The sequence below is a fragment of the Phalacrocorax aristotelis genome, chromosome 6 (genome assembly GCF_949628215.1).
Source record: "Phalacrocorax aristotelis chromosome 6, bGulAri2.1, whole genome shotgun sequence".
NCBI lineage: Eukaryota > Metazoa > Chordata > Aves > Suliformes > Phalacrocoracidae > Phalacrocorax > Phalacrocorax aristotelis.
Window position 1 is genome coordinate 14280447 of NC_134281.1, and position 27304 is coordinate 14307750.

The 27304-nt window shown below is 49.9% G+C and overlaps 2 protein-coding genes across 3 annotated transcripts; both read right to left on the bottom strand.

Moving 5' to 3' along the window:
* Positions 1 to 597: 597 nt before the first annotated feature.
* On the bottom strand, positions 598 to 5821 carry HMCES (5-hydroxymethylcytosine binding, ES cell specific). Its single transcript, XM_075096049.1, has 6 exons — positions 5450 to 5821; positions 3441 to 3584; positions 2966 to 3085; positions 2246 to 2406; positions 1598 to 1790; positions 598 to 1191 (listed from the first exon to the last, which is right to left on the bottom strand). The coding sequence occupies exons 1-6, from the start codon at positions 5630 to 5632 to the stop codon at positions 985 to 987; spliced, it is 1008 nt and encodes a 335-aa protein (XP_074952150.1). The 5' UTR covers positions 5633 to 5821; the 3' UTR covers positions 598 to 984.
* Positions 5822 to 5966: 145 nt separating this feature from the next.
* On the bottom strand, positions 5967 to 27249 carry COPG1 (coat protein complex I subunit gamma 1). Of its 2 annotated transcripts, none has more exons than XM_075096048.1 (24): positions 27108 to 27249; positions 22993 to 23045; positions 22099 to 22179; positions 21926 to 21997; positions 21026 to 21105; positions 19998 to 20073; positions 19749 to 19841; positions 19344 to 19430; positions 19035 to 19192; positions 18293 to 18426; positions 17457 to 17524; positions 16528 to 16716; positions 15963 to 16058; positions 14357 to 14600; positions 13902 to 13977; positions 13454 to 13557; positions 13220 to 13345; positions 12728 to 12796; positions 12227 to 12369; positions 10728 to 10899; positions 9609 to 9706; positions 7943 to 8081; positions 6879 to 6977; positions 5967 to 6260 (listed from the first exon to the last, which is right to left on the bottom strand). In XM_075096048.1, exons 1-24 carry the CDS (start codon positions 27133 to 27135, stop codon positions 6130 to 6132), a joined length of 2616 nt encoding a protein of 871 aa, XP_074952149.1. In that variant the 5' UTR covers positions 27136 to 27249; the 3' UTR covers positions 5967 to 6129. The 2 variants fall into 2 exon arrangements, with proteins under 2 accessions (XP_074952149.1, XP_074952148.1); XM_075096047.1 differs by lacking the exon at positions 27108 to 27249 and adding an exon at positions 25917 to 26117.
* Between the last annotated feature and the right edge of the window lie 55 nt (positions 27250 to 27304).

Genomic DNA, 27304 nt, shown 5'->3' on the forward strand with positions numbered 1-27304 from the left:
CAGTCAACCTGTTAATCCCATTTTATTGTTCCCAATACAAATGAAGTACTGCTTTCCAGCAAGGGTCCCGCTGCGTAAGGCTTTTGGTCTGTAACAGCTGGCTCCGTTTATAAAATCCCTGACCTCAAAAACAACTGCCCAATGCTGTTCCGTATCAGCACTCTGGTTGTCTGGGCTTTAATGAACAACCTATATGAACAAGGCAGAGCGCATCCCTCCACAGATCAAGAAAATCCTCTCTAAGTCTTCAGATCCCATTAACAAAATGATTGTGCAAACAACGTGACCAAGACACTGTCTCACCCTGCTGCCTGCAGGGAAACCCAAGCAAAGCCTGGTTCCTCCCAGGCACTGCTTAAATGTCTCCCTGTTTAGGAGCCATGAACACACATGGCAAGGCTAGTGCAGAGCAAGATGACTCTTGCAGATCTTCTTGAGCCTGGGTTTTCCTCCTAGTAATTATTGCATGCTGATGGCTGGACTTGATGATCCTAGGAGGTCTTTTCCCACCTTAATGATTCTATGATTCCTCTGTACTGCAGCCATCTTTTGAGGATGAGAGTATTTGAAAGGAAATTGTACAACATCAATATGGAATTAAGTGGAAAAGAGTCATCAGTTTAATACCAAAAATAAGGAAAAGAAAACAGGAGACGTGAACTGTGAACACTCTCAGAAGGCAGAAGCTACACCTCCTCATTGGGCTGAGATGCATCTCAAGGCTTTATCTGCGCTTGGCACAAGCAATTGCCGGGGAGGGAGGCCAGCAGGTTATATCCACTCCCATCAGCACAAGACAAAGCCAAAACCTTTAAAGACAAACATCAAGCTTTAACAAAACACAAAGAACAGAGAGAACAACACAGAGCAGCAAATCAATGCCTGAGAATCTTGATAGCCATCTGCAAAGGCTTCCAAAAAATGCTCCTCATTCTGCTTAGGAAAAGGAGAAGGGAAAAGGATGGCTGGCCATCCTAATGGTGCCTAAACCTTGTACTTCTTCGCAGCTGGCTCTCCCTCCTTCCCCAGCCACTGCTGCAGGATACCTGCACTTGTTTTCTTGGGCGAAGGGCTGTGGATGAACTGACTCGTCCACCTGGGCAAATCATTTTCTTTCTTCTGAGGAGAGCCCTCCTGGGAATTTTTTAACCAGCCCAGCATCACTTTACTGCTTGGGGTGGTTTTGACCTCCTGGAGAGACAAAAGACAGGGGGAGAGAAGTCAGAAGCACAGCGAGAGCAGGGCAGGCAGCCAACTCTGAGAGCTGGTCCAGAGAAGGATGCGGAGGCTGGAGCCATGGCCCTGCCTGCAATTAAGCACATTTGTAGGAGGTTCCCCAGACTGTTGGGAACAGGCTTGTTTCAAGTCCCATTTCACATGGGATTTGCCTCATTTGGCAGAGAAATCCTGGCACAGGGTGACAGTTTATTTCTGGAAGTAGAGGGGAGTCTCTTTGGGGCTCTGCTCCAGCATCAAGTACAGGCATGCCCCACAGACGCTGCCTGCTGCTGCCCCTCCTGCAACCTGGCAGCACCATCCCTGCTCAGGACATCACCATGGCCAAGCTCTCCCCTGCCAAGCCCCTGCCATCCCTCACCTTTGTAGCACCCAGCTCGATGGGTGCAAGACACTCGGGTGCATTGTTGCGGACGCTGTTGACAAAGGTGGACACTGGGTGGAAAACGATGTTCTCCGTGGGCTGGATGAGTTTAACTGCTTCTTGGGTTGGCACTTCAGCAAAATCCAGCCATTTTCTGATGGCCTCATCCCCATCCAGGATGGCTGGCATCCTAGGGGACAAGACAGTCAGAGCCAAAGCCCATTGCCAATATGGCAGAGCAGGGTGCCAAAAGCCAGGCTTGTAAGCTAGCAAGGAACTGGCAGCTCAGGGGAAAATAGGGTAAAATGAAGCAGCAGGATGCTCTTCCACAAGGCAGAGCACACATTCAGTTCAGCCAGGTAGCTGCTTTGCTGGAAGAGGCAGAGGGATTGACTGCCAGGCCCTGGTCAGGCAGAGTTATCCAACTCTGATGGTCCCCCACTGGGGCACAAAGATGGTGATTTATGGAAAGGGTGTGAGCTGGTGACCCCAAACAAGCCAGTACGGTTGTAGCATTTGCCTCCAAGGGCATCAGGAGGCAGCAGGACTCCCTGCCTGCGTGCTGCCAGACCAGTGTTTAAAGGCACAGCTTTCCTGCCTTGATTCCCCTACCGCCCTGCAGCCACCCCCACAACTCTCACTTGCCTGTGATGGATGAAGCTCACGTCCTTGGAGGCATCCACGGTGATGATAGTGTAAGTGTACAGTGTTTCTCCTCCTGCTGGTGGCTCCCAGCTGTCAAAAATCCCAGCCATAGTGAGCAACCTCCAGCCTCTCCATTCCTCGTCTTCTTCCTTCCCCTCAGCCTGCAGGAGGGAGGGCCCACCGCCCCAGTCAGAGCCGGCCCACGGACAGCCATAGCATTGCAAACTTGCCAGTGCTGTGGCAAGTCAATGACTCAGATCTAAGTCACGAACTGAGGGGGTTTCCAGGACCAATTCTGTTCATTTGAGGTAACTCCAGGAGAGTACCAGGAGCCTCATCCCACAGGCAAGCCAGTGCCCTCCTGCCCTTCTGAACATCCTGGCCACAGGCTCAGCCAAAGGAGGAAGACAGCAAAACTCCCAGCCCAGTCCCCTGTGAGACACATTGCCCGCCCATGCAAATATCCGGCATGCGGGGAGCAGCAAGCGTGACGGTGAGGATACTGTGGCACTGTTTACAGCCAGAGGACCTCAGCGGTAGGGACCGCCAGCCGCAGAGGGATGCCAGGGTGCCGAGCCTGCACAGGATGGAGCGCCGTTGGGAAACAGACCTCCAGAGGGGGCTACAGCTGGAGGGAAGGGAGCTTTTCCCCCAGCAGCTGGAGGGAGTGAGGGTTTAGAGCTGGGTGTGAGGATTCAGGCACAGCAAGGGACTCCGTACCACAGTTTCCTTGGTCTGGGGGAAGTAAATGAAATATGGCTGCTTCCCCGCGCCCTGCTGCTGCCACTCGTAGAAGCCATCTGCCAGGACCACGCAGCGCTTACCCTTGAGGAGAGCACCCTGGGGAGAGAAAACAAAAGCAAGCTGTGAAAAGCAGCTTCGGGCAGCCTGTGAGGGAGGATGGGGGCTCCTGGGAGCTCCCAGCCCACTCGCTCCCTCTTGGGGTTCCCCTAAACTGCTCTGCAGGGTGCACAAACACCACCACCAGCACTGTGATAAAAGATGAGCTTCACCAGCAACAACCTTTTCAGTTCTTCTATTTTAATGAAATCCGCCAGCTCTGCAGTACAGGGACTTACCCCCGTGGGCAGCAGGCAAACGGTGACCGGTACTCACTGCTAGGGAAATACTTCAGCTCCGATTTTGCCAACTGTGAGATCTCTTTAAGCTGGACACAAAGACAGCAGCAACTCACCTTGTAGGAAGACTTCTTCAGCATGGTGTCACTGCGGCAGTTGGAGGTATTAAACTGCATTTTGGAGGGGTCATCCTTTTTGAACCAGGAGGGAACCAGGCCCCAGCGCATGTCCATGAGGACCCGCTCAGAGGAGTCAGCATCCTTTTCAGCGAGACAGAGAAAGGCCTCAGGTTACAGCCACATCGCAGGGACCATGAGCATCCCCACAGCTCAAGAGAGGGACTTTGAGGAGCCCTATAGAAACAGGTTCTCCCCCAGCAAAGGAGGAACAGGCTTGTACCTCTACCGAGAGCTGAGCCAGGGCTTGCAGCCCCTCCAGCACCAAATCTGCCTCTGCTCTTTGGTGCGATGCCACTCAGCAGCCATGCTGAAATAGCCACTAATTATAACCTTTTGTGTATTCTTAATGGCTTTCCTGTAAGAACTAATCTTCAGCAGAAAGCACAAGAATATTTTGCAGGAATAAATAACTAAGTGTCTCAGTTAGGCTCGCCCGATGACTCTCTGGAGGAATGCACACATGTTTTCTTCAACGGGAAGTGCCTGGACACACGAGCTCCCCAGCTCTTGAGTAAACGGTCACGTGGGGCTGGTGTTAAGGTCCTCAAAACTTCCCTCCTTACAGCAAGCGTCCCAAAGGGTGTGAGCCTCACCTTCATTTTAATAACGTGATTTCTGCTGACCTGGTTCACTTTCACTCCTTGCGCTTTGCATATCAGCTGCCTTCGGACAATGGAAACGGCTTGCGGCTTTCACTTCTCCCCCAGCTCACTCTCGCTTTCTGCCCGCAGCTGCCAGCCCCGGGTGTGCACAGCTGGGTGAGCAAGGCCCCGGGGGGCATTGCTTCCAAAGAACTGCAGTAGATACGTATATATACGTATACAGACCTACTATAGGTGTGTGTATATAAGGACGCATATGTGCCTCCTTTTGTTAAGTCTTCCAGAGCCTCCCAGAAATGAGAAGCGGCAAAAAGGGGCACCTTACCCCACGCCCATATCCCAACAGCTGAACAGAGATGCACAACTGAGCAGGCATCTGCCTGTGACCTGTATCACGCTCTCAGCCCCATATTCCCCTGCTGCACCAGCCTATCGCCTGCCTCAGAGGGATGTGGGACCCCAAGGCAGGAAAGGAAGGGACGAAGGATGTCCCATAGCATCGCCCAGGGCACTTGGAGGCAGCCCCACCCCACCCCCTGTGCCAGTAAGGGCTGTGGAGCACAGCAGCCCCTTTTGCTGCCCCCCGGCCAGCGGAGGAAGAACAGAAGGAGCCCAGATTGGGGTGTTTCAATTCAGCGCACCCAGCTTCACCCCACTGAGCACGAAAGAGCAGCAACTCACTGGGCATCCTCTTGTGTGGAAACCGAACAAGATGCACAAACGGTTGTACAGGCTGCTCAGGTTGTCTGGAGAAGGTCTGGTGAGGCTTAAATTAGCTGGGATAACGGTCACCACAGGTGTACAGTTCTTTTACAGCTCTTAAGTTGAGATTTTTTTTCTCTACCCTCCCCCTACCAGTGCAACCTGAACACTGTCAGCAGCGTTATGAAATTAAAAAAAGCAGAATAAAACCAGCAGAGCAATTATATGCATTCGGGAAAAAATTCTACCAAGGTTAATCACATCTATACAGATTTTTAGCAGACGATAAAACACGACGCTGGATTCCCCGCCCTCCTTAGGGACATGTAAATACTAACAAGAAGAGACATCTTCGCAATCAGAAAATTCGGTCCCTGCCACGCACGCTGAGCAAAGCGGAGCCGAACAAGCCATTACAACTCAGACTGGGTACCGCACCGCCCCGGGAGGCACAGCCCCCTTCCCGCCGCTCGGCCAGCCTCTGCCGTGAGCCACCGGACGCACACCCGGGTTTTGGGGGGGGCAGCAGCCGCCGCCGCCGCCGCCGCCGCCGCGGGGCACCCGACGCAAGGGGCGCTGCCGGAGCCGGGACGTGGCCCCGCCGCCCTCGTTGGGGTTTGCAAAGCAAGGGGAGGGAGGTACCTGCTGCAGGTGCCGGCGGGAGAGCAGCACCGGGCCGCTGGACTGCGGGCCCTTGTTGTAGCAGGGCCGGTACCTCTCCGCCCGGATCCACTCGGGCTGCCGCCGCTGGCCCCACCGGTCGCGGTAGGCGCAGGCCCGGCGGAGGCTGTCGGCCCCCAGGGAGCAGGCGGTGCGCCCACACATCCCGCCGCCCGCCCGGCTCTGCGCTGGGGCGGGACGGGGACGGCCGAGGGCCCCGCTCCGCTCCGCTCCGCCCCGCCGGGGAGGCGGCCGCGGGAGGAGCGGGGCCGGGGCCGGGGCGGGGCGGAGGCGGGGCCGGCCCCCCGCCGCGGGAACGCCGCTCCCCCCGTGAAAGGGCCACGGCAAGCCACGGCATGGTTTTATCTAAGCGACATGAAAAGGGCAGGGAGCGGCTGTCACCCGGTGTTGTCGCCTCGCCTCAGCATGCTGCCAGCGCGACAGAAGCTGGCGACCTGCTACGAGGCCCTCCGATGCAGGGACAAAGCGCTTTGTCAAATCGGACCTTAAAAACATGGTTATTTTATAGACAGAGCCCCAAATACAGCTGTACTGCAGAGAACACAAAAGCTGCTGTAGTGAACGTGATCCCTATTCTGCTGCCAGAGAAAGAAGCATTGCCCACGGGGACTGGGGGTCAGGACAGTCCTGGAAGAGGCAGTTTATCCGACAGAGGCCATGACCACATCCACTGGGAGCTCCTCTCCACTGCGAGCGGTGACCTGCATCGTCACGGTGTCGGTCAGAACAAGACGAGACCGTACCAGGAGGTCGTGGCCACCCCGGAACACACCTGGAAGGGAGAGTGTGAGGAAGGAGTCAGCCTGTTGCAGGCTGCCCCCCCTCCCAGCCTTAGAAATGAACACTGCTGTGTGGCAAGGGCAGCTTTCCCATGTGCGGTCTGGCAAAGCCCCAGCACTGGGCCAGGAGAGACCCTCGACCAGCACATTTCTAACTCATTATAACGTATCTGAGACTTTTGCTACTGTAAAACTCATGAAAGCAAAGTGTAAGATAAACTCCAGCTGAGAAGAGATCCAGGTACTCCTTCAGTGATGAGCAGTCACTCGTCTAAGAGCTCCAGGACACATCCATTTTGCTGGACAAGGGTGCTGTACTTGCTCCCCCAGGCTCACTCCAAACCAGGATGCCACAGATCAAAGACAGCAGATTCCACCCAGTTGAGCCTAGGGCTGATCCCAACACCCCTCCCATCACAGCACCCTCCCTGATCCCAACATCAGCTGCTCCTCACTTGCAGAGACAGAAACCATGTCAGGGACAAGACTCCAAATCCTAGCCAGGGTGCAGCGGGCTCCATCGGAAACTCCTGCCCTGATTTTCAACAGGCAGCTCTGTGCAACCCCCCAGAAAGCTGCTACTCGAGTGGAGACCTCACCCCACAGCTCACCTGCCAGGTACAGAGTGTGAGAGTTCTTGTTATCTGGCACTTTATCCGATCGCTCACAGGGCTGCATCCCCAGGAACTTCACGATATTACTAACTGCCTCTGTTAAGGAAAAAAATAAAACAGGCTCCATATCACAGGTGTCTTGACAAGGGCACACAAACAGCATCTAAACATGACTCAAGCCCTCCCTGCACATTAGGGTTCATGTTCCTTGTTCAGAGGGACACATAGCATTGGTAGTATTGTCATTTTAGAGGCTGCCAGGGAGGCAAAGGCAACACACAAAAACCCCTCCGCCACATAGCCATTCTGTTATCTGATGCAGCAAAGGTGCAACAGAAGCAGGACGGTGAATGAGTCAGCCAACGGAAATAAGAGTGCAGCTGGCTGCATGCTTACTGTGCAACCCTGACAGCCAGCTTGCCTCTCGGGGGACGGATGCAGAGAGAAGGAGACACCTCACAGGTCTTCAGGAGGCATCTGAAAAGGCCTCAGGGAACATATTTCAAGCCCAAGGCACTGTGTAAGGAAGCACTGAGATGGCTACAGAACATGGACACCCTTCTGAGCCATCAAAAGGACTGCGTTTTCACAGGCTTCTCAGGAACAACAAAAGGAGTCTTTCATACATGATGAAAGAGAAGAGGGCTCACACCACAGGCCTGCCCACCAACTTCATGTCTTCCGCTTTATTGACCTTTTTTTACTGGTCTGGAGTCCTAAGGTCAGAGCATCCCCTGCTTTCACAGAAGGGAAGTGGGAACTTGCAGCTGACCTATGGTCTGCTTGTTAGGGTAAAGTGTGAGAGCAAAGCAAGATGTTCTCTTGCCTCCCACAATCCACAGGGCCCAGAATACTTGTTTGGTTTTTTTGAAACCTGAACTAACTTGTTATCACACCAACTGTAGCTCCACATTTAACAGCTACGGTGAAACTATTTATGAAGGGTTTTGCCCCATTAGCCTTTCTGTGAGATCTAAAGTGAGCCAGACTGCACCTCTGGACTTTGGCTGTTGGAGAGAGAGAAATGTTAAGGGCTCTGCTGGGTTCAGGCACCCCCTTACCTTCAAGGGTTTTAAAAGCAGATAAAGTAAAGGTCTCTTCCTTTTCATACTCATCACCTACTTCATCCCAGGCTGCTCCGAAGTTTGGCTTCAGAACTCGCTGGATGTGATCAGCCACTGTTACCTCCAGGTCTTCAAGCTGGTGGTAGAAGAGGTTCAAATGAAAGATGGTTGTTCATAACTCTGCTCTCTCCAGAGTGAGCTTTAGCCTGGATTCCCTGAGATCAGGTCAGTGCAGGAGACAGCTTTCACTTCAGGCCATGAATACATCACAGCAAGCCCTGCCCCTTCTAGTTTGCTTGGGCAAACACCACTTGGCTGAGCAACTACTTGGCCTGGGAAAGCCACTGGCCATGCCATTTCCAGGGTTTACACAGCAGGTTCCCGTTCTGAGCACAGCCCTTGGCCTGACAGAGATCAAAGCACTGGACAAACGTCCAAAACAGAGGACAAAGACTAAGAAACAGCCACTTGTGCTCACATAGATGCAGCATTTGTTTCCCTGGAATGCACATAAGCTTCTATTTTGCCTTTCTGGACTGTTGTTTTGTAGGCTGGTAAAGTACAGTGAGATACTGCCAGGCATTTGCAATCACGTAACAGTGTGTGCTGGGTTAGCCGAACTACTGCTGTGACTACATCTGTGTAATGCAGCAGTGGGCTCATCCCTCCAGAGCATGTATCGAAGAGCACTCAGCACCAGAGCTGGCTAGATACCAGCCTGCATTAATTTCAGCTACCGTACCGCTGCAGGAAAGCATCTCCTCCTGATTCTGGCTGAAAACATGTGGAAGAGTTTATTTAAGTATCATTCAAATGCCCTGGCAACTAGTGGGAAGCAGAGAGAGGGGTTAACCTTGCACGTTCCTTTGGTAAAACCCCTCCTCGCTCCTTCTGGGAGGATGTTGTGTCCTCAGTGACTCACTGCAGAGCAGTGCCTCTAATCAGATTCACAGCAGTGACAGGCAACACAGACAAAACAGCTTCTGGAGCTAACAGGGCAAGCTGAGGTTGTGGCACAACATCCCTTCCTTTCTGGAGGGTAATCACCACACTCTGAGGCAGTCCCTGTTTCTGACCAGGCATTAAGTTCAGCTTCTTCCTTTGTGGCACAAAAACTGTTCTGGAAACAGCACAGCCTGGAAGCGAGGTGTTTCTGCAGCATCAGTGCTTTCATCAGTCTTGGTTCAGGGGAGGGAAAAGGCCCACCTTCCCCAAAGCAAGAATAAGGATGGCAATCTGCCTGTATCAGGCAAGCCACTAGGCAGTTAACTGTGCCATCATGGAGAGCAACTCATGGAGAACAAAAGATGACCCATGACCCTCTGTCTCCACAAACCTGATTGTGCAACTGCTGGAGCCCATAGGGCACAGCCAGCCAAGCACAGAGGATATGCCATGGCCTCCCACAACATAAGTATCCTGCACAGTCAGTTGTCTGCCTGGAGAGCAACAGTAGGATACTCAGAGACAAAGCAAGCTCCCCAAACCCACATTTGCACCTCGGGACAGACACCACAGAGACAGCAAGAACCCGCTCTTCACATGATGCTGCTCACATCACTGTCAGTGGTCACATAGTTGCTTGCAGGTATCCGAATACAGATCACAAAAGCTCTCAAAATGACTGTAGTTTCCATGATCAGGTACACGCCCAGCTCCTTACCACATACTCATCCTCGTAACCCTCGTCGTCTGTCTCACCCGTGTTCGGATCACAGTCCTTGACAGTGAACTTCATCATGCAGCTGAAGGTACAGGCCACTGGAGGTGGGGGAGGCAAAGGCGAAGCTCACATTACACCAGATCTGCAATGCTCTGCAGCAGAGCGGGGCTGGGAAACCTGCGGCAGCTGGGTTCTCCCCCTCACTGTCAGCAGCACAGGCTTAGCCCATGACCTAGAGAGGGCTCTCCAACAGTTTCTCTCTCTCAAGGACAAGGTATTTATTTATAATATTAAGGCTAGCAAACAGCGATAAAGACAGGCTCATGATGGTTGTACAACACCATAATCCTCAGATCAAGTGCTATTACTTATGAACCTCAGGTTGTGTTGGGAATACTAACTAAACATGTCCCACCAGTGCCCTGTGAAGAGACAACCTCCTTATCTAGAGATTGGTTCACGTGCCTGTGAAATGAAACCACCTTGCACTGCAACAGAGCAGCTGATTAATACCGCTGGGCTGGGAGAGGAAGCGATGGGGAACTTATCCCCAAGAAGATAGGCACTGCTGGGTGAATGGCAGCAACACACATAGGTGAGCAGTCCCAGAACAAAAACCAGGGAGACCAAAGCACAGGCAAGGCCTGGTTCATGTTCTGGACAGTGACAAATGAGAGGATGTTCAGTTCAAGTAGACCTCCCTGAACTTCCAGCAGTTTGTCTGAAATATCCCTTTGCTACTCAGAGCATCTGGGCACTCACAGCGCTTTACAAGTACCAGCCTCCCCACATACTAAACACAAAGAAGAGACAGGCTAAAGGGACAGGCCAGGGTGCATGGGAGACAACTCGGCAGAGAGCTGAATGCTTATCTGCCAGCTCTCATGGCCTGACTCAACAATGCTACAGCACAAGGGAACCAGGAGGGAAGAAGGGAGGCCTGACAGCCCACAAACAGCAAAGAGAAGTCATGCTCAGCGTCACTCAGGGCTACACCCACACACAGGCTATAAATATCTGGCTAGGATGCAAGGTAGAATGTGTGGGGGCGAGCAATACGGTACACTTAATTTGGGGGACTTCAGGGGATGTCAAGAAAACAGAGGACAAACTGTTTACCTGCTGTTGGATCCTCTTCAGACAGTGCCACCAGCGTGTAGCAGGTACCTGGCTGGTTGTACACCAGGGTTTTGGCAGGTACATAGCCAATGACCTCATATCCCTCTGTTGGCTCCATCTGCACTGTGACATTCTCCAGGATCTGATCATTCAGGGTGTTCGTGCAGTCAAACTAAACGGGGAAGGGGAAGCAGCAACAGCTTGAAGCAGCTCACTCTAGATCTAATAGCAGACTCACTTTAGGCAGAGTGGGAGCATGGTATCAATTCATGAACCCCTAGCTGTTTGTGTTTCAACAGCGCACCTTGCTATCAGCTGGCTAGTCACAGGGCTCATGCATTCCAGTTTAGTCACAGAGCAACTGTGACTAAAACCTACTAATTTAAATGCTTTAGGGGAGAAGCTAAAACCCTGCAGGGGACTCCACTGCTCCAGCAAACTTTTTTTTTTTTCTTTTAAAAGGAAACAACACTTAAAATGAAACAGCCTGCTGCCTGCCACCCAGGCAGGAGCACAAATTCAATGAGGGCAGGGATGTGTCAGCTTCGGCCTGTTTCAGTTCACCAGTTAGCATGGAACATTTTCCTCTAAGTGTACTTTGTCCTTTCTCCCTGGATGGTAATTCCCAGGTTAACGCTTTGCTGTATGGAAATGCGACTATTATCTTGCCTATGTCTTCTTACCCAGTGCTACAGGGACACAGCAGATGGGAAGATGACCCGCTGCACAGCTCAAACTAGGGATAGTTTGAGCACGTTTCAGCAAGTCTAAACTTGCTGATTAGACTTTGTTCCGGCTGCAATGACAAGTCACTTAAACTCATACAATTGCATCTGGTGGATGGACAACAGAAACAAAGATCAACCCCTATGAGGACTGTGTAAGCAGTTCTGAGCTTTTAAGGAGCTGGCTAAGGACAAAACACTGCTGCTATCAAGCTAGTGTAGGACTCACTGTGCCTTTAGCTCCCCAAGGCCCAGGCAAAGATGCTGGCACATTAATCCTAACATCTCACATGTAGCAGCAGGGTGGTACAGCCAAGGCTGAGACATACAGAAAAAAGCACCTGTACCACACAGGCTAAAACAAAATATAGGCAATGAATGGCTCTCCCCCACCACAACCCTTTCTTGGGTACCCTTTTCAGCCTCTTAGATATAGTAAGCTTTGCTCTTTTATGCCTGAACTATGTGCTTGGGGACCCTCAGGAATGACCACACCTCCCCATGCCAACTGCTTGGTGAGAATAGCCCCATCTAGTGCTTGTTTGATGTATTTGGACTGTACGTGTAAGCATTGTTCAGCCACAGACACACATGCTTCCTAATTAATTTTTTCTGTGGCTCTGCTGCCATGGATGAGAAACTAAGGACTCCTCACTGCAGTGACATGCTTTGAACACAGATATGCCTTAGCTATTTCTTCCCAGTAGAGCTTTTAACCAGTCAGAAGCTTGTTTTTTCAATACTCTTTCAGCACCACATGCCACAGCTACCCACCTGGAACACCATGTGGCTGACAAACGTGTGCTTGGTGCAACGAACCACATACTCTGTCTCCAGCTCTGTTAAGGCAACAGGCTCTGGGGAAGACTTGAAGAGCGGGCCCAGTCCCCGAAACTCTGGGATCGCCCCCAGTTGCTCTGAAACAGAGAACAAAGAAACCGTTGCTTTTCCCAACCCACAGGAAGGTCTTAGCAGTTTCAACGTTCTCACTTAAGCTGCCAGAAGCTGCTGCAGCAAGGAACTATCCATTAAACACTCATAAACATTCACAAGGGACTTTTAAAGGCAGAGTCATCTTTTGCCCACATCTACTGCAAGATAGAAAGGACTACAGGCACCTCCACCTCCCAGGAGCAAACAGTTCGCCTGAAGTTGGGAGCCCATGTCACTCCCTGCAAGGAGATGGGACAAAGCCAGAGGGTCTAAACAGGCTCAGCAAGAGGTGGCTATATTGGTCTCACACACAGGCATAGGAGAGGCTTTGTATCAGTTTACCTTGGAATATTTCTTGCCGTGTTGCTGCCACCTTCTCTGGCTGTTTGACTACAGCAACAGGGGCATTTTCTGCAAGAGAAAAAGAAAACAAAAACAAAACTGAAAAGATTTGAAGGTGAGGAGTAAGAAGTAACTAAATCAGAAAAACAGATCACTGTCTGGATTTGCCTAAGGAAAGGAAGGGAGCTTACTTCTCATTTTGCTATGGACTAGACACCCATATTTAGCTTCCTAAACACCTTTGGAACTGCAGCAGCTCCAGTGACGATTACCAACTATTACTATTATTAGCAGTTGAACTAAACTGAAACACTAATGTGGGAGCAACCAGATTTGCTGGCCTTAGTCTTTACAGAGATGTAATCCCACAAAATTCAAATAGGATGGAGCTCAGCAATTCCCAGCAGGCCCAATGCAGCCTATTGTCCGAGGGCTGGTGCTGCTAGGGAATTACTTGCAGTCTGGAGCAGCATTCGGGGGACTGTTCCTCACCTGCTCTTTGCTCAATGATAGGAGCTGTTGCCAAAGGAACAGATTTCAAGTCAAAGGGTTTCTCAGAGGGCTCCAGGGTGTACTGATGCAGAGCCCTCTCCAGGCCAGGGATGGACACTGTCAAACCTGGGGACAGAAGGGACAGGTCACTGAAACCAGAGATAATGCCATCTCTTTGTCACTTCTTAAATCAGGAAAGAGGTGCAGACTTGTTTTGAGGACTTCCTGCATTACCATTCAGGATGTAGCCAGCATTGAGGGCTTTCTGCTTCTGCTCCAGGACATTCAGGTAGAAGGTGGCTCTGTCTCTCACTTCGTTGTCATCATCCATCACACACCTGAGAAGAAAGTGGAAAAATTTCTTCAGTGCAAGGCAGCAGAGTACACATGAATGAATCCAGGTGACTAAGCCACCTTATAGGGCCAGAAAAACATGTCATAGGAGACAACCAGTAATCTACTAGTAACTGTATTAGAAAAGCAATCATCCACCACACTTGGCTTCTGTCCACTTTGCAGTGCCGAATGCAGTGGTGATCCCATCACAGGATCCCAGGTACCCACTGCACCTTCTCAAACCCACAGCTAGAAGAGACTAGACATGCATGGGGATGCTAACAAGCTCTCCAAAAAACTAGAAGTTTTCACCCAGGATGTTGAGAAACTCCAAGGTGCAACTCACCTTTTCAGTAACACCAAGATACTGGGTAACATCTCCTCATTCTGAGCTCCAAACTTGGCCAGGGCACTTACAGCACCTGTAGCACAAGTATTGAAAACAGAATTAGAAATCAAAGAATTCACCTGAAGTTTCCTCTGTTTCCTGGCCTTGTTCAAATGCCATGTCAGAGATGCTAGCACTAGTATAAAGCATTACTGTGACTAGAAAGAGGCAGATGCATTACAGCAAAGTGCCTGCAAACCTCCTCTGCCTCGTTTCAGAGTCACTGCATCTCCCTCCCCATTTCTGAGCTGCAAGCCACCTCTTCCATCAATACTACTGCAGGATCTTTGCTGTGTAAAAAGATCTGCTCAGGACTAGAGCAAATCACAATCCTCAAAAGCAGAGACGTTCTAGCAGTATACTGCCTTGAAGATCTGTCATAGGATAGACAGCTTTCCAGGTCTGCCTCTTACCTGCCCGGACTTCTTCATGCTCCAGGACCACCCTGTTGTAGATGAAGCGAATGTATTTGGAGGGGTTGTTGGTTTTGGGCCCTTCCTGCCCCAAGAGGTGGAGGATACGAGTGGCCAGCACAGTAAACTCGCAGTCCTCGATGAATTCACAGAGGTGAGACAGGCCTGTCTCTTTGCTCTCCGAGTTCTCCTCAATGATGCTGATGATGCAGTCCACAATGGCTCGCTTGTATTCAAAGCCACCCTAAGGAGCAAGGGGGAACTGCTCAGCTGGAAATCTCAAATTATTTTAGAGGCTCTGAACTATCCAGACAGGAAAGAATTTCATTTGAAAAGGTCACTCACAGTCAGTGCTTTGAATCTGGGTTTGAAAGGAGAAGGACAATAATGCTGCCCTGACTTCTGACCCTCTTTATGCCCAGAGGGCCAGCTAATATTCTGAATGGTTGCAGTGAAGAAAAAAAAAGTCCTAAAGAAGATAAAACAATCCATCCACCTGAGGGGTTTATATCTCCTTCAAAATCCTCTGCTGCTAGAATTAGTGCATAAAAACAGCCACATGGGAGGAAAAAAACCCGACCCTCTCCCCTTTAGCACCAGAAATCTGAGGATGAATCACAAGAGAAATATATTAAGGATCATATCTGCCACAGCAGGACCCAGCAAATAGCCCCATTAATGTGGGAAGACAGGCAATCAATACCTCCCCAGGCACACCCCATAACCTGCCATGCCATTAATGCTGAGTTACCTTCAGACGTTATTTACTAGTGTCCTCAGTACACACCAGGGAACTAAACTGTGCACTATCCTCTGCCAATTACATGCACAGTGCTGGGCATTTGGGGGATCTTTCTAGAGCTATTTTGGATTTTTAAAAAAAGCTTTAAAACAGAATGGTTTGAACTACAAAACCACATTAAAAATTATACCATCCACCCACAGAAAACCTGGGAAAGGAGAACAGTCCATTTTTCACAGGAGCAAAATTAGATGCTCTGGTTTGTTCCCAAATGAGAGGCTGTAATTGGCAGAAAGTGATGTGAGAGCAAGCAGTGGTGCCAGCTGTGTTGCAGGCATGTTAGCTCATTTAGAAACAGCCTCACCAAACCTCTGTAAAGCTGTCTTTCTGCAATTTATTTCTGACTGAATGCAGAGAATAGTTATAAGGTACTCGTGATCCCTTCACTGCCACAGCACAGAGAACAGAAGTGGTTCCATGTCATCAATAAATAGGTTGTTATTGAATCTTTGTGTACAAGACAAAACTTCTTGGAATTTGCTGTCAAAGTACAAAAGAAAGCTGGTTCAAATGGGAAACACACGATTGCCAACAGACCTGCTGTTGTCAAAATTTGCTTTGAGAGTTAGTAAACCCCCAGAAAAGTCAAAGAATGAAAACCACATTAAAAACATGCCTGGCAGTGTGTGTGTAACTATTGTACGCAGCTGGCCATTTCTGCCAGATAGACTGCAAGCCTTTCAGAGAGAAGTTCTTACTGCACAGCATCATCAGTAAAAGCTTGGCTCTCACAGGGGTCACTGTGCAGTCCTGCAGTTCATGCGCACAAACAAGGAACACAAAGTAGTTGTCCTGCAAACTTACCTCTTCCCGAAGCATAGTGAAGAGAAAGTTCATGAGGACGGCATGTTTGCGAGGGTACTTCTGACAGAGTGCATTGATGGCCTGCACCACTACAACCTGGAGGAAAAGGGGGGAAGTAAAAAAAGATTTTGTCTCACCAGGCAGGAAAAAATAGTTGGATTGTGTCATTTCTGTGCTGGTCCCTAGCCTGGAAACTGCAGTTTTGCCTTTACTTATCCAACAAATACAGTTCCAGGAGGTATAATCCTAAGAATTGGAGGGGATTGATCTTTATGCACTGACCAGCCCTAGGAAAAGCCCACACCCACCAGAAAGAAGAAAAAGAGATTTAATTCTCAAACAGCACCTCCCCAGAAAAGAGCACACGACTTTGGAGCTGGGTGCTGTATGACCGAGGCATGGCTTAGGCTGAAAGCCTCAGATTCTTTCTCTTCCCTGCAAATACTCTGCAGCCCAGCTCCTAGAAGCAGCTCCATGTGGGTTTCAGAGTGCACACACAAACATGGACAAAGACCAAGGGGTTTCTTCAGGAACCTGTGTGTCCCTTCTCCTCCCATTTCCTTACTTTAAACTCATCTGAGATTTCTGACATGAAAGAGGAGATCTGCTTCATGAGCCGGTCAATGCTGCTCTCACTGCCAGTTTTCAGCAGCGTGGTGATGGCCAGGGTGGCTATGCTGCGGTTTGAGTCTGTCACAAGGTTCTCCAGGTCTAGATTACAGGCAGTCACAGCAGATGGGTGCTTCATGGCCACCTAGAGCAGAGAAGGTAGAGTGGAAATCACTCAGTAGATGCAAAAGGCCCAGCTGGCAAGACCCACCAAGTCTCTATTGGCTCCCACTCCTTACTGTAAAAATAAATGAGGGTCATCTCAGAAAAATAACTAATCGAGATTAAAGTAACAAGCTCTTTCTTCCTGCAGAATTGCACCTCTTGCTGGAAGGGAAGCAGTAGTAATAAACACTTTTTTACCATTTTTAACTTTATAATTCTCCTCTATATGTCAAGAAAAGAAAGCTATGAACTCCCAACAAAAATCCAATGAGCCTAGCTGTGAAGAACAGCTTTGTGGGTGGAAGCACAGCAGCTACCAGACACTGCCATTCTGTCTTTCTTTTTGAGAGTTTACAAGATCAAGAGAAAAGCTGGAGAAAAGATTGCCATGGAACAGGCATGAAGCAACATCAAGGTTTGATCCCCATTTTACAAGTTGTTCCTTCACCATGGGAAGCTCAGAGGCAAAGCAGTAACATGCAAGACCAGCAATATTCTTACAGAGACCTGTGAGAGTGATTGCTTTTCTTTTCCTCTCCTTTCTGTAAAGTGTTCTTTGAGGCTTTATTTCACCCAGAAAGCAATGAAACATAAGGCTGCAGTCCAGGGTAGAGGTTATTCACACAAAATCATCGCATAATCTGTCCTCCTTTCTCTTCTGAAGTCTGCACCTCCCTGCACATGAGAAACTATTACAGCTCCCAAGAGGCCAGCTCCTACCTTATTAAGTGTACGGACAGCTGCATATCTCAGTGCTGCTTTTGGGGAGCTGCAGAACAGCTGCAAAACTGCAAGACAGGAAAACCAACAAAGGCAGATGTTTAGGCACTCTATTGTTGTGAAGCATTTCATACCTAAAGCAAGAGCTTCAGTAAAGAGACAGCTGCCAGCACAAAATAACTAGAAGCATGCTTAAGAAGCAACTGCGAATTTACCAGCTTCCTCCCTCCCTCCCTGTTTTGTCCCCTTTGCCACACAACCCTTCTGACAACTAGCTCCTACCCTCCTCCCTCTTCTTCCATGGTGCTGCTATCCTTTGCTCCTCTTGAAAGTCAATTTCATCACCTGTCATCTTTCCCATTAAGTCAATTTGAACTTCTGTTCTCCATTTTTGTGCAAATCCTGTTCCTCTCCCAGGGCTGGCCCATGAAGGGCACCCTTCCTGTGCCTCCCTACCTGCCAACAGTCCCAGCTCAGAAGAATCTCTGGACTGGACTGAGCTGGGAAGGCAGGACCCCAACACCTTGGCTTCTTGCACTGTTACACTCACTTTAAAGCAGGGAGATTTACCAGTTAGAATTCAGCCCTGTTTCACAGGAGAAAAAAAAAAAAGACCCTTCCAGTAACCCACACTTGAACACACCAGGCAAATACCTTTACAGGAGCAAAGCTATTCACACACACCACAGGCCCTCAGCAGCAGCACAAAGCAACAAAGGGTACGGCAGCATTACAAGCCTGAAACTACACAAGGTTCTTGTTTCTTGGGGTAATCAGCAGGTGTCACCACTGCAGGCCCATAATCCCCTCCCCATTGCCAGAAGCATCACATTTACCTGAGACAGCCGGAGCCAGCTCTTTGGCAGTGCAGTTGGGCAGGTTAACAATGGCAGATGCAGCTTCATAGACCACCATCTCGTGCTTGTTTCTTAGGCAGCTCTCAATGAAATCAAACAGGGGGCTATCACGGCTAAGGGACAAAAAAGCACGAGAATGAATGAAGACAAAGGTGCTAACAGAAACGAAGAATCCAGCAGCAGAAATGGGCAGGTCCCATAGTCTGTGGAAAGTTAAAAGCAGCCATAAATCCACTGTCCCCAGATTTTATAGTGGTCATTATACAGTACTTCCAGCACGTTTGGGCTAGAAGTCAGCCTGCCTTCTGAGAAGACAGCCTCCCTTACCCCTCACACACTGAGAGCTTACCATACACACCAAAGTCTTAACCACCTGGAAGCCATAGTGGATTCATGACAGCCAAATAATTACAGAAGTCAGAGAAAATGAAGTAGAATATCTCAATAAAGAACAGCCATGCCAAACAGGCAAGAGAAACAAGAAAGTATTTGATGTGCAAGCACATACACAGACAACACTCACAGAAGCTATCCCATAACAACATGAAACCATCCTGTATTTTCTCTGCTGACTTTTAACCAACAGTAAGAGGGTAGAAGCTGCATGCTGCACTTCAAAGTCAGAAATAATTTCCCTCATGAGATGGCAAGTAAGCCTGCAAGACAAGATGGAAGTAGGACCTGAGGAATTTATTCCAGCATGGCAAACGAGCCCCCTCACCTGCCAGCCTCTTCCTCCAGCAGCTTGCTGGCTACTCGAATCATCATGCAGTAGGCAAATGGTGACTTGAGGCCATGACGTGTGAACTTGCTGAGCATCTTGTTGACTGCCAGGCGGTCATTCTTCCGCACATGGTAGAGCAAGCCCAGAGCATGATACTATGCAGGGAAAGAGACAGTCACAAACCCACAGTGTGTTCTTCCCACTTCTATCCCCTCCATTGCCCAGAAGTGTCTGACTGAGCTCTAGTAGTTTGCTGCACTCCCCACTGCTGCTTGCTATTCCCTGTGTGGGCAGGGGGTTTCCTACCTGCACCATGATATTGTCACTGGAAGCTGCCTCCTGAGCTTCATTTACCCAGCGTTTTACCACATCATAACTGGTCTTGAGCAGGTGCTGGGGGAGAAAGTCACAGACACACCCATGAGAGGAGGGTAGACGAAGCTTTGGGAATCACAGCTCATATTAAGAAGCAGCAAGCTTTCCCCATGATGGTGCTGGCTGCAGCAACTTATAGAAGAGCAGAAGATCAGCATGCAGAGACTTGGCCATGATGGTCATGGCCTCAAGAGGCTGATGTTATCCCACAAAGTCAGCACCAGTCCCTCAGTTCAAAAAGAATGAAACCTTGAAACTCCAAAGATGTCCAAACCCACACAGATAACTGCTTCCCAGCCTGACTGTCCCTCAGGCCCACCTGCAGGGAGTACCTACCAAGGAAGACACCAGAGCAGAGCTGGATACACTTGGCACTTTGTCAACAATCGCCTGCTTCATGTATCGCTCAATGGCCTGCAACATGGTACTCTGCAGGGAGAGGGAAACAACAGCTGGTACAGAAAAGCTGTCAGGAATGTGAAAGGGGAGATGCAACGGCATAAAAAGCAGAGTAAAAGATGGGATGGGGTGAAGTAGGGAAAGGTGAAGGGCCTAGGGCTGCCCCAAGGGAAAAGTGGCACTTACATCAGTGATTTGACAGAGCGCTCTCACAGCAGGACCTCGGTAATTGTCATCCTTCCCAGTCATGTCCTTGGTTAAGCTGGTTGAAAACAGGAAGCTCTCAATACTGCACTCCTGAGCCAGCAGCTCTCAGGCATGTGTACAGTGCACAGAGAGCAGTAGGCAGCCAGGAGCACAGCTGAATGACAAGCAGGCAACTGCAGGTCTTGGGCAAGTCCCATCGGGGTGTGTGAAGGCAGGAGGAAAAGATCAGTACTTGGGTTTCAAGCCCATCAGCAGCTGTATGAGCTCTTGATCACCATGGGAGGCAAGCCCATCGGCAGGCTGTTCAAACTCCTGATCACCACAGGAGGCTGGAGCGCACACACATGCCCCTAAGCCATTCCCCTTCCTTACTGAAGGCTCATTCCTGCCCTTTCTCCAGGATCCTGATGAGTGCGAGACCATCTATGAAGTGATGGGAGTTCATCACATCACAGCACTTGGGAATGGCTTCTGCCTGCTGCATGGCCTTGGCCCTCAGCAGACCCTGTACCCTCACACCGTTGTCTCCTGATATGGCCCCAGCCTTTCAGTGTGATGAGCAGCAATTCAGGAATAACTCACAGAGGGAATTTTGCTCCCCAGTGAAGTTGCATCTGTGCTGCTACAGGAGCAGTAAACCCCTACCTACCTGTAAGCCTTGGGATTTATGCCAGAAATCTTCAAAAAGCTTCAAGGCATTCAGACAGGAAAGTAGGATTTAATGACACAGCCTTTTGCAAAAGGGGAAAAAACAGCAGTGCTGCCATACCACGTAACCAAAATCCAAACACCCATGGGCACAGGATATGGGGACACAGTACATTTCACATACATCACTAGGAGTTCAGTGTCTGTATTTTAATGGCCTCTTTTAAAGGAAAAAATTTCCTCACCAAGGGCATTCCCTATCCTCACCCTGCTTAGGGACTACAGTTATCTCCAAGAGGTTGGACAGGCATTACTGGAGGACATGTGAATATAGCAGTAAGAAAAGTGAAGTGACTGACCTGCTAGTAACAATGATTACATCTTCTGCAATAGAAGACATCTCTTTGATAGTCAGGTAACACATCCTGCGAAGAGTTGGCTGACAAGGAAAGAGGGAAGACAGACATCAACTAAGAGGATCCCAGATAGGAAAGGATCTGAGTTTTCCCTGCTTCTGTGAATTTATTGTGAAGATAAAGAACGTGATACCTTCAGAGAGCCCCAGTGGCTGAGTGTAAAAGATGTACAAAACCCATATTGATTAACGAAACACCTCTTCCTCTTCTAAATGTTAGGATGAAGCTGCAGAGACACCAGATTTAGCTGGATCTACAGTTTTGTCTTTCACTTGTCATTCACACGAACAAGGACAAAAGCTTGAAATCATTAGCTGATGGCATCCTGTTGCTTCAAAAGCAAGAAACCAAGCAATTTATATTCCTGAGTCTGGGGGCTTCTACACTGCTCTCATCATTTTAATGCCTTGAGGTTTGGGGAACAACTAGTGATGGTACTACTGCTGTGGGTAGGTACTAATTCCTGGCCTCCTCCAGGACATACCGCTGTTGACTCTCAGCAGGAAGCAGGATCTTTTTATGCTGGGCACAAAGCACAGTGTATTCTAGCTGATTATATGCTTGATCTGTGCCCAACACAATCTCAAGAGTTAAACAGCAATTCAGAGGGAAGAATCTCTCGTCTCAAGACGATGCTTCAGTCAGGCTGCTACAAGGTCTGGGAAGGGCTAGAAAGCTGATCTCTCTTTCTAAACTTCCATCCTACTCTTCCCAGTCAGATCAGGTAGCTCCAGGCAGGATGGAAAAGCTGATTGTATAAAAAGGCACATCTCAAGGCTGAAAAAGGACAACATTGGCAACTTGTCCCACCAGATAAATATAGCAGAAAACAGGTAGACTTACATCATTGGACTGAAACAGCTTGGTCATAGCAAAGAAGGATTCGGTAGCTTCCATGACACCAAGGTGCTCCCCCTAGAAGATGTTTAGAAAGAAGCAAGGAAGTCCCAGTTACCACAACCAGCTTTGGGCCTGCTGCAGGTGTCTCTGTATAGGTGTCATTTACGCTCCGTTACCTGGTTTATGAGATACAGGATCTTGGTGAGGATGTGAGCACATTTTCGTGGGTTTATGGGAGTCTCGTTAAACACCCGTGCCTGGAAACAAAGCACACACAAGGACACTGACACCAGTGCGCTCTCAGAAACACTGTCCTGTCTGGTCTTGGCAACGGATACAAACAAGTTGTGGGTGAGGTATGGCTTGATTCGTAATGTCTTTGGATCAGATTTCCCCTCAATTCCTGTTAAACATGGTCCCCTTTTAAACAGCTGGTTCTACGGTCTCATCCTGGGATTGCAAGTTCAAGTGCAATTAAGGTTTAAAGGCCAAATCCTCATCACACTTTCACCCACGTAAGTCTGGATCATGTGCTAGTTAAAACACTACTCTCCTGACAGATGTACGCTAGCTCTGCAAGGCTAACAGGAGCCAACACCATTCACAACATTGCAAGCAAAGAGATAATGCTGAAACCACAGGGTCTGGGGACTGAGAATTTTATGTGCTGTTGAGCAGAAAGGCATTTTTTCAGAGCAAAATCATAGACTATTCAATAGCCACTTACACCCTGCTCATTAACTTTGTCATCTACAAGACATTTGGGGTGTCCAAAGCCTATTTTCCAACCTTCCTGTTTTAGGATGAGCTTTCCCAGATAATTGTATTAATTTTATTACTTTTTATAGTTCACAGACTTTAATTTGTTGGAGAGACCATTACAACCTTCTCCCTTCCTCCCTCCAATAATAAAATAAGAACTAACAGGAGCATTGCCCGTTTCTTTCAGAACTAGCAGGGGACTGTAACAAACACCCACCTCCTTGCTGAAGTTCTCCAGTGACCTACTCAAGAGAGGGAGAGACTCTAGTTAGAAAGTGATACACGAAGGAGAGCGATTGAGGATTTACCTCTTGCAAGACTGCACTCTTCTCCAGGTGCTGGAAAGGGTTGGAACCCCCACCTGCAAAATAAAGAGATTAAAAGTCTTTCCATGGATAGTGCTATGAGAAAGCAATGTTCTAACCATACCCATACTTTAAAAACAGACTGAGCATTTTGGAGTAACTTTCTCTTGAACACCAAGCAACCAGAGCTCCCTCTTTTAGGCTATATTAGTTGGATGTCTTCATTGCAGTTCAGGAAGGCAGAGCAGACAGGACATTCTTCAACTTATCACCCGCCCCGCAAAGAAGTAACTAGCCAAGAGCCAAGGTAGACTGATTAGCTGTAAAGTAGCTGCACTCCACTGTTATCCCCACAAACCTATTTCCAGCCCCTGGGCTGCGAGATTGCTGACAGTTCGAGCATCAGTAAGACAGGCCTAGAAACAAAATCTCAGACAAAAAGAGACATCGCTTGCCAGACTGGTGAGTCAGGAGTCCTTTATCCCTCTCTTATAAACCAATCAGGAATCCACCAGTAAAGTATTTTTGGCTCTATCGCTAATTAAGAGAACAAGACAGTGGACTAGAGAGTCTGGACACACAGTATCTTTCATTGTAACTTTAATTGTTCTACTTAATAGAATAAATTATATTAAATAATTAAAACCCTCACCAATTAAGGATGAGATAATCAGAGGGAAAAGCACTATCATTCTGCCTGGTCTCTATTAGCTTGCCTCCTAAGAATTTGTGATCTGCAGCTTTCAAAAGCTGCCAGTTATTGATAAGCAGGTTTTAATTAGTACCTATGTTCAGCCCAGCCCTGGGACAAAATGCAGCCATTTCCAGTGCTGTTCCAATGTTTAGCAAGCCTGATCTGCTTGAAAGCACAGCTGCTGGGCCCAGCTCCGATCTGACCTGGGCCTGAAGCGCCCTATGCTGGCACTGGGAGCCTTTGCAAGAGTAAGTCTTAAACCTAAACACAAACACTTCTGCACCCTGGCTCCTTCCCAGTTCATAAACTGCCCTCCTCTGGCTCAGGGGAAGTTTGCAAATGCAGTAGATGGCCAAACAAAGCACACTTATGCGGGGTTGGGGAGAGAAGAACAAAAACGTCTCTAGTATGACTATGAACCAGCTCTACCATGAGCATGCAAACGTGCTCCAAAGAACCTTCCTAGCAGCACAGTATTTCCCATGACCCAGCACGTCTACAATCCCTAAACCAGCCATCAACAACAGAGCACTGCCTCTTCATCTTTTGTAGCTCTAAGGATCTTGAAATATATTGCACATGAGGTCTTTGACCAAGTATTTTTCCATCGGAAGAGAATCAGACAGAGGAAAGGCAAAGGCTGTGCAGAGTGAAAGCTCCTAGTATTGGATGACTAACAACAATTTGTACTGATTTGCAGAGAAAGAGTCACTGACCGAGCAAGGATCTCAGAATAATGCTATGCCCAAAATTACATCTGAGAGTGCATTTCTGAGAGCCAGTGCAAGCAGCTCATCCAAGGCTACCTAAACCATCCATGAAAAGCAAAGAAACAGAAGCCAATTAAGCAGACACACACGTGTCAACAAAAAGACTCTTCTGTTAGCCTTTACATGGAAAGAATGGGTATAAAAGGCCTGTAAATTCAGGGATGATGCACTCTACATAAGACCAAGAACAACAAGCAGTCACGCTATATACATTTTGGACACATACACAAATCCACAGGAGAAGGGCAGGTGCAGTAAATCTTAAGAATCTTAATTCAAAACAGAAGCAACAGGACGAGAAGTAAAGGCAATAGTGAAGAAAAAACGTTGGGAAGCAGGCGAGCAGGAGTGCCAGAAAGGAGAGCTCTGTGAACTCTCAGTATGAACAAAATTAACAACAGTCAGCATCGTAATACAAGGAAGTACGTCTCCTGCCAGCCTTGGCCACAGGTAACGCAATACCTTGAAGCATGCGGTAGGTGCAAATGAAGAACAGCCTTAAAAATGAAAGCCAAGAGCGGTTCCTCTCCAACAGTTGCCTCACTAAATTCTCTGCTTATCAAGATGTCACTGGATGCTTTGGACAAGGGAAACAAAGGCAAAGCATTTAATGCACATTAAAATAAAAAGCAAGCACAGTCATGCAGAACAATCACTAAGATTTACGCTGAACCAATTAGCTTCAGGATGTACTGATATGTTATGCAGACCAAGCCACATAGAAAGCTTTGTAGAAAGATGAGAAAGATACCATAAGGCACAACCATGAAAGTAAACACTGTCATATCCAGCCTCGATTCCACCTGAATTACACACCACATAAAATATCAACCTCTTCCTTACTACTTGGGCCTAAAGTTTTGAGAGGTCCAGCAACCACTCTGTGTTTCTTCGGTGCGCTCAGCCTTTCAGACCCACTGAAGCTGGCACCAATCTTGTTGGAAGACCAGACCATGCGTGTTGGAAAAACAGTACTAAAAACTACAAACTGGATTCTACCCTGCTTTAGCACCTGGCTTGAGAGTTGGACCATGGTGAACAGGGCTAATATGCTCAATATTCACTCTCAGCCTCTACACCTGCAGCAGATAACATCGGTGCGCTGTGCCAATGCAACAGGTTTAGCCTCTGGTTGCAGCAGTGAGAGAAGGATGACAGCAGACTGCTCCAGTGCTTCCACGGCGCTTCTCACTGTACTCTTGTGCACACCAGCCAGCCCCCCCTGCAACACTAGTACCAAGTCTCCCCCCAGAGCTCCCCAGGGGTCCCCCCCTCACAACTCCCCCCCCCCCCGCTTACCCACAGGAAGGGGGGATCTCCCTTCACAGCTCCCCCTCCCTTACCCACAGGAGGGGGGGATCTCCCCTCACAGCTCCCCCTCCCTTACCCACAGGAGGGGGGAGCCTCCCGACAGGGCGCCCCCGGCCTCCCCTTACAGACCGGCTCGCCCCGCCTCCCCTCACCCGACTCCTCGTCCTTCTTGTCGAACTTCTTCAGCATGGTGCTGCCAAACGGCCCCGCGGCGAAGCCTTTCCCGCCCCGTAGCAGTCCCAGTCGCAGTCCCAGTCCCGGTCCCGGTCCCGGTCCCAGTGCCAGTGACACCGCCCGCCCCTTCCTGCTCCCGGCCCCTTCCTGCCAGCCTGTCACCGCCGTCGCCGCCCGCCACACTGCGCAGGCGCGGCCCCGCCCCCCGACGTGGCTCCTGGCGGCGGCCCGAGCCGCGGGCGGGGCGCGGAGGTGTGGCGTGGAGCGGTGACTGACCGGAGGGGAGGGCGGGGACCGACCGGGAAGGGTGCGGTCTGATTGGCGGAGGGGACGGGGCGGGGCTAGGAGGGGGTCTGGGGCTGGGGTGGGCACTGGGGTTGGGGCAGTAGTGGCACTGTTGGCACGGGGGTACGAGGCAGGAACCCGACCTGGGGAACAGTGAGGGTGGGGAGGGCAATGGGCCTGGAGACACTGGCACCAGGGGACACACTGAAGAAGACACAGCATGGGGGGGAGACACACCGGGCCTGGGAGGAGGCACTGGGAGCACTGGAGTGACACTGGGCAGTGGGACACCCTGGGTACGGCAGGGAAAGGGCAGAGTGAGGCACCAGGAAGCCCGGGGGACACGGGGGCCAGAGCAGGGGGGCACACTGGGCTTAAGGAGGGGAGATGGGGGGGATGGGGCAAGATATAGGAAGGAGGATATGGTAGCAGGAGCTCAGTGCCCCTGGGACAAGGGGGCAGAACCCCCTCCTGGGGACAGGCGTTTATCACCTGGACGGCCTGCCCTGGAACTTCCCTGCAGTGACACACCGGCACTGGCATCGGCAGCTCCTTCTGTGCCCCGTGTCCCTGCTGCCACCCCCAACCCATTCTGCACCCTGCACCTGCAAAGCCCTGGACCCAGCCTTGCAGCACCCGCCTACTGTGGTGGGATGTCCCCGGGGTCCGGTGCCACCCAAGCAACTCCTGAGCTCTGGGGCAGGCAGGGAAGGCAAAGGACATAATAGCCACCCTGCCACCTCACCACAACCCACCCGTCTGCTGGAACATCCCTTTGCCAGCTACCGAAATATGTTCCTTCAGCAGGGCATGGAGTCACCCCAGTTTCTCCCACCCCATTCCCAAAGCCAATGTGTGCTCCAGGGCAAAGGGGCTGCACTCACCCTGCAGCAGGTACTCCTCGAAGAGCATGGCTGTGTCCCCCACCAGCTCCAGCAGCCCCCCCAGCAGGCGTCCCCCGGCCTCTGCCTCCCTCGCACCACCCTGTACTTTGCACAGGGCGTCTGCACTCTGCTCTGCACCACTCTTATCTCCCAGCCTCGCCGAAGACGGTGGCTCCAGCAATGCAATGCAACGTCCC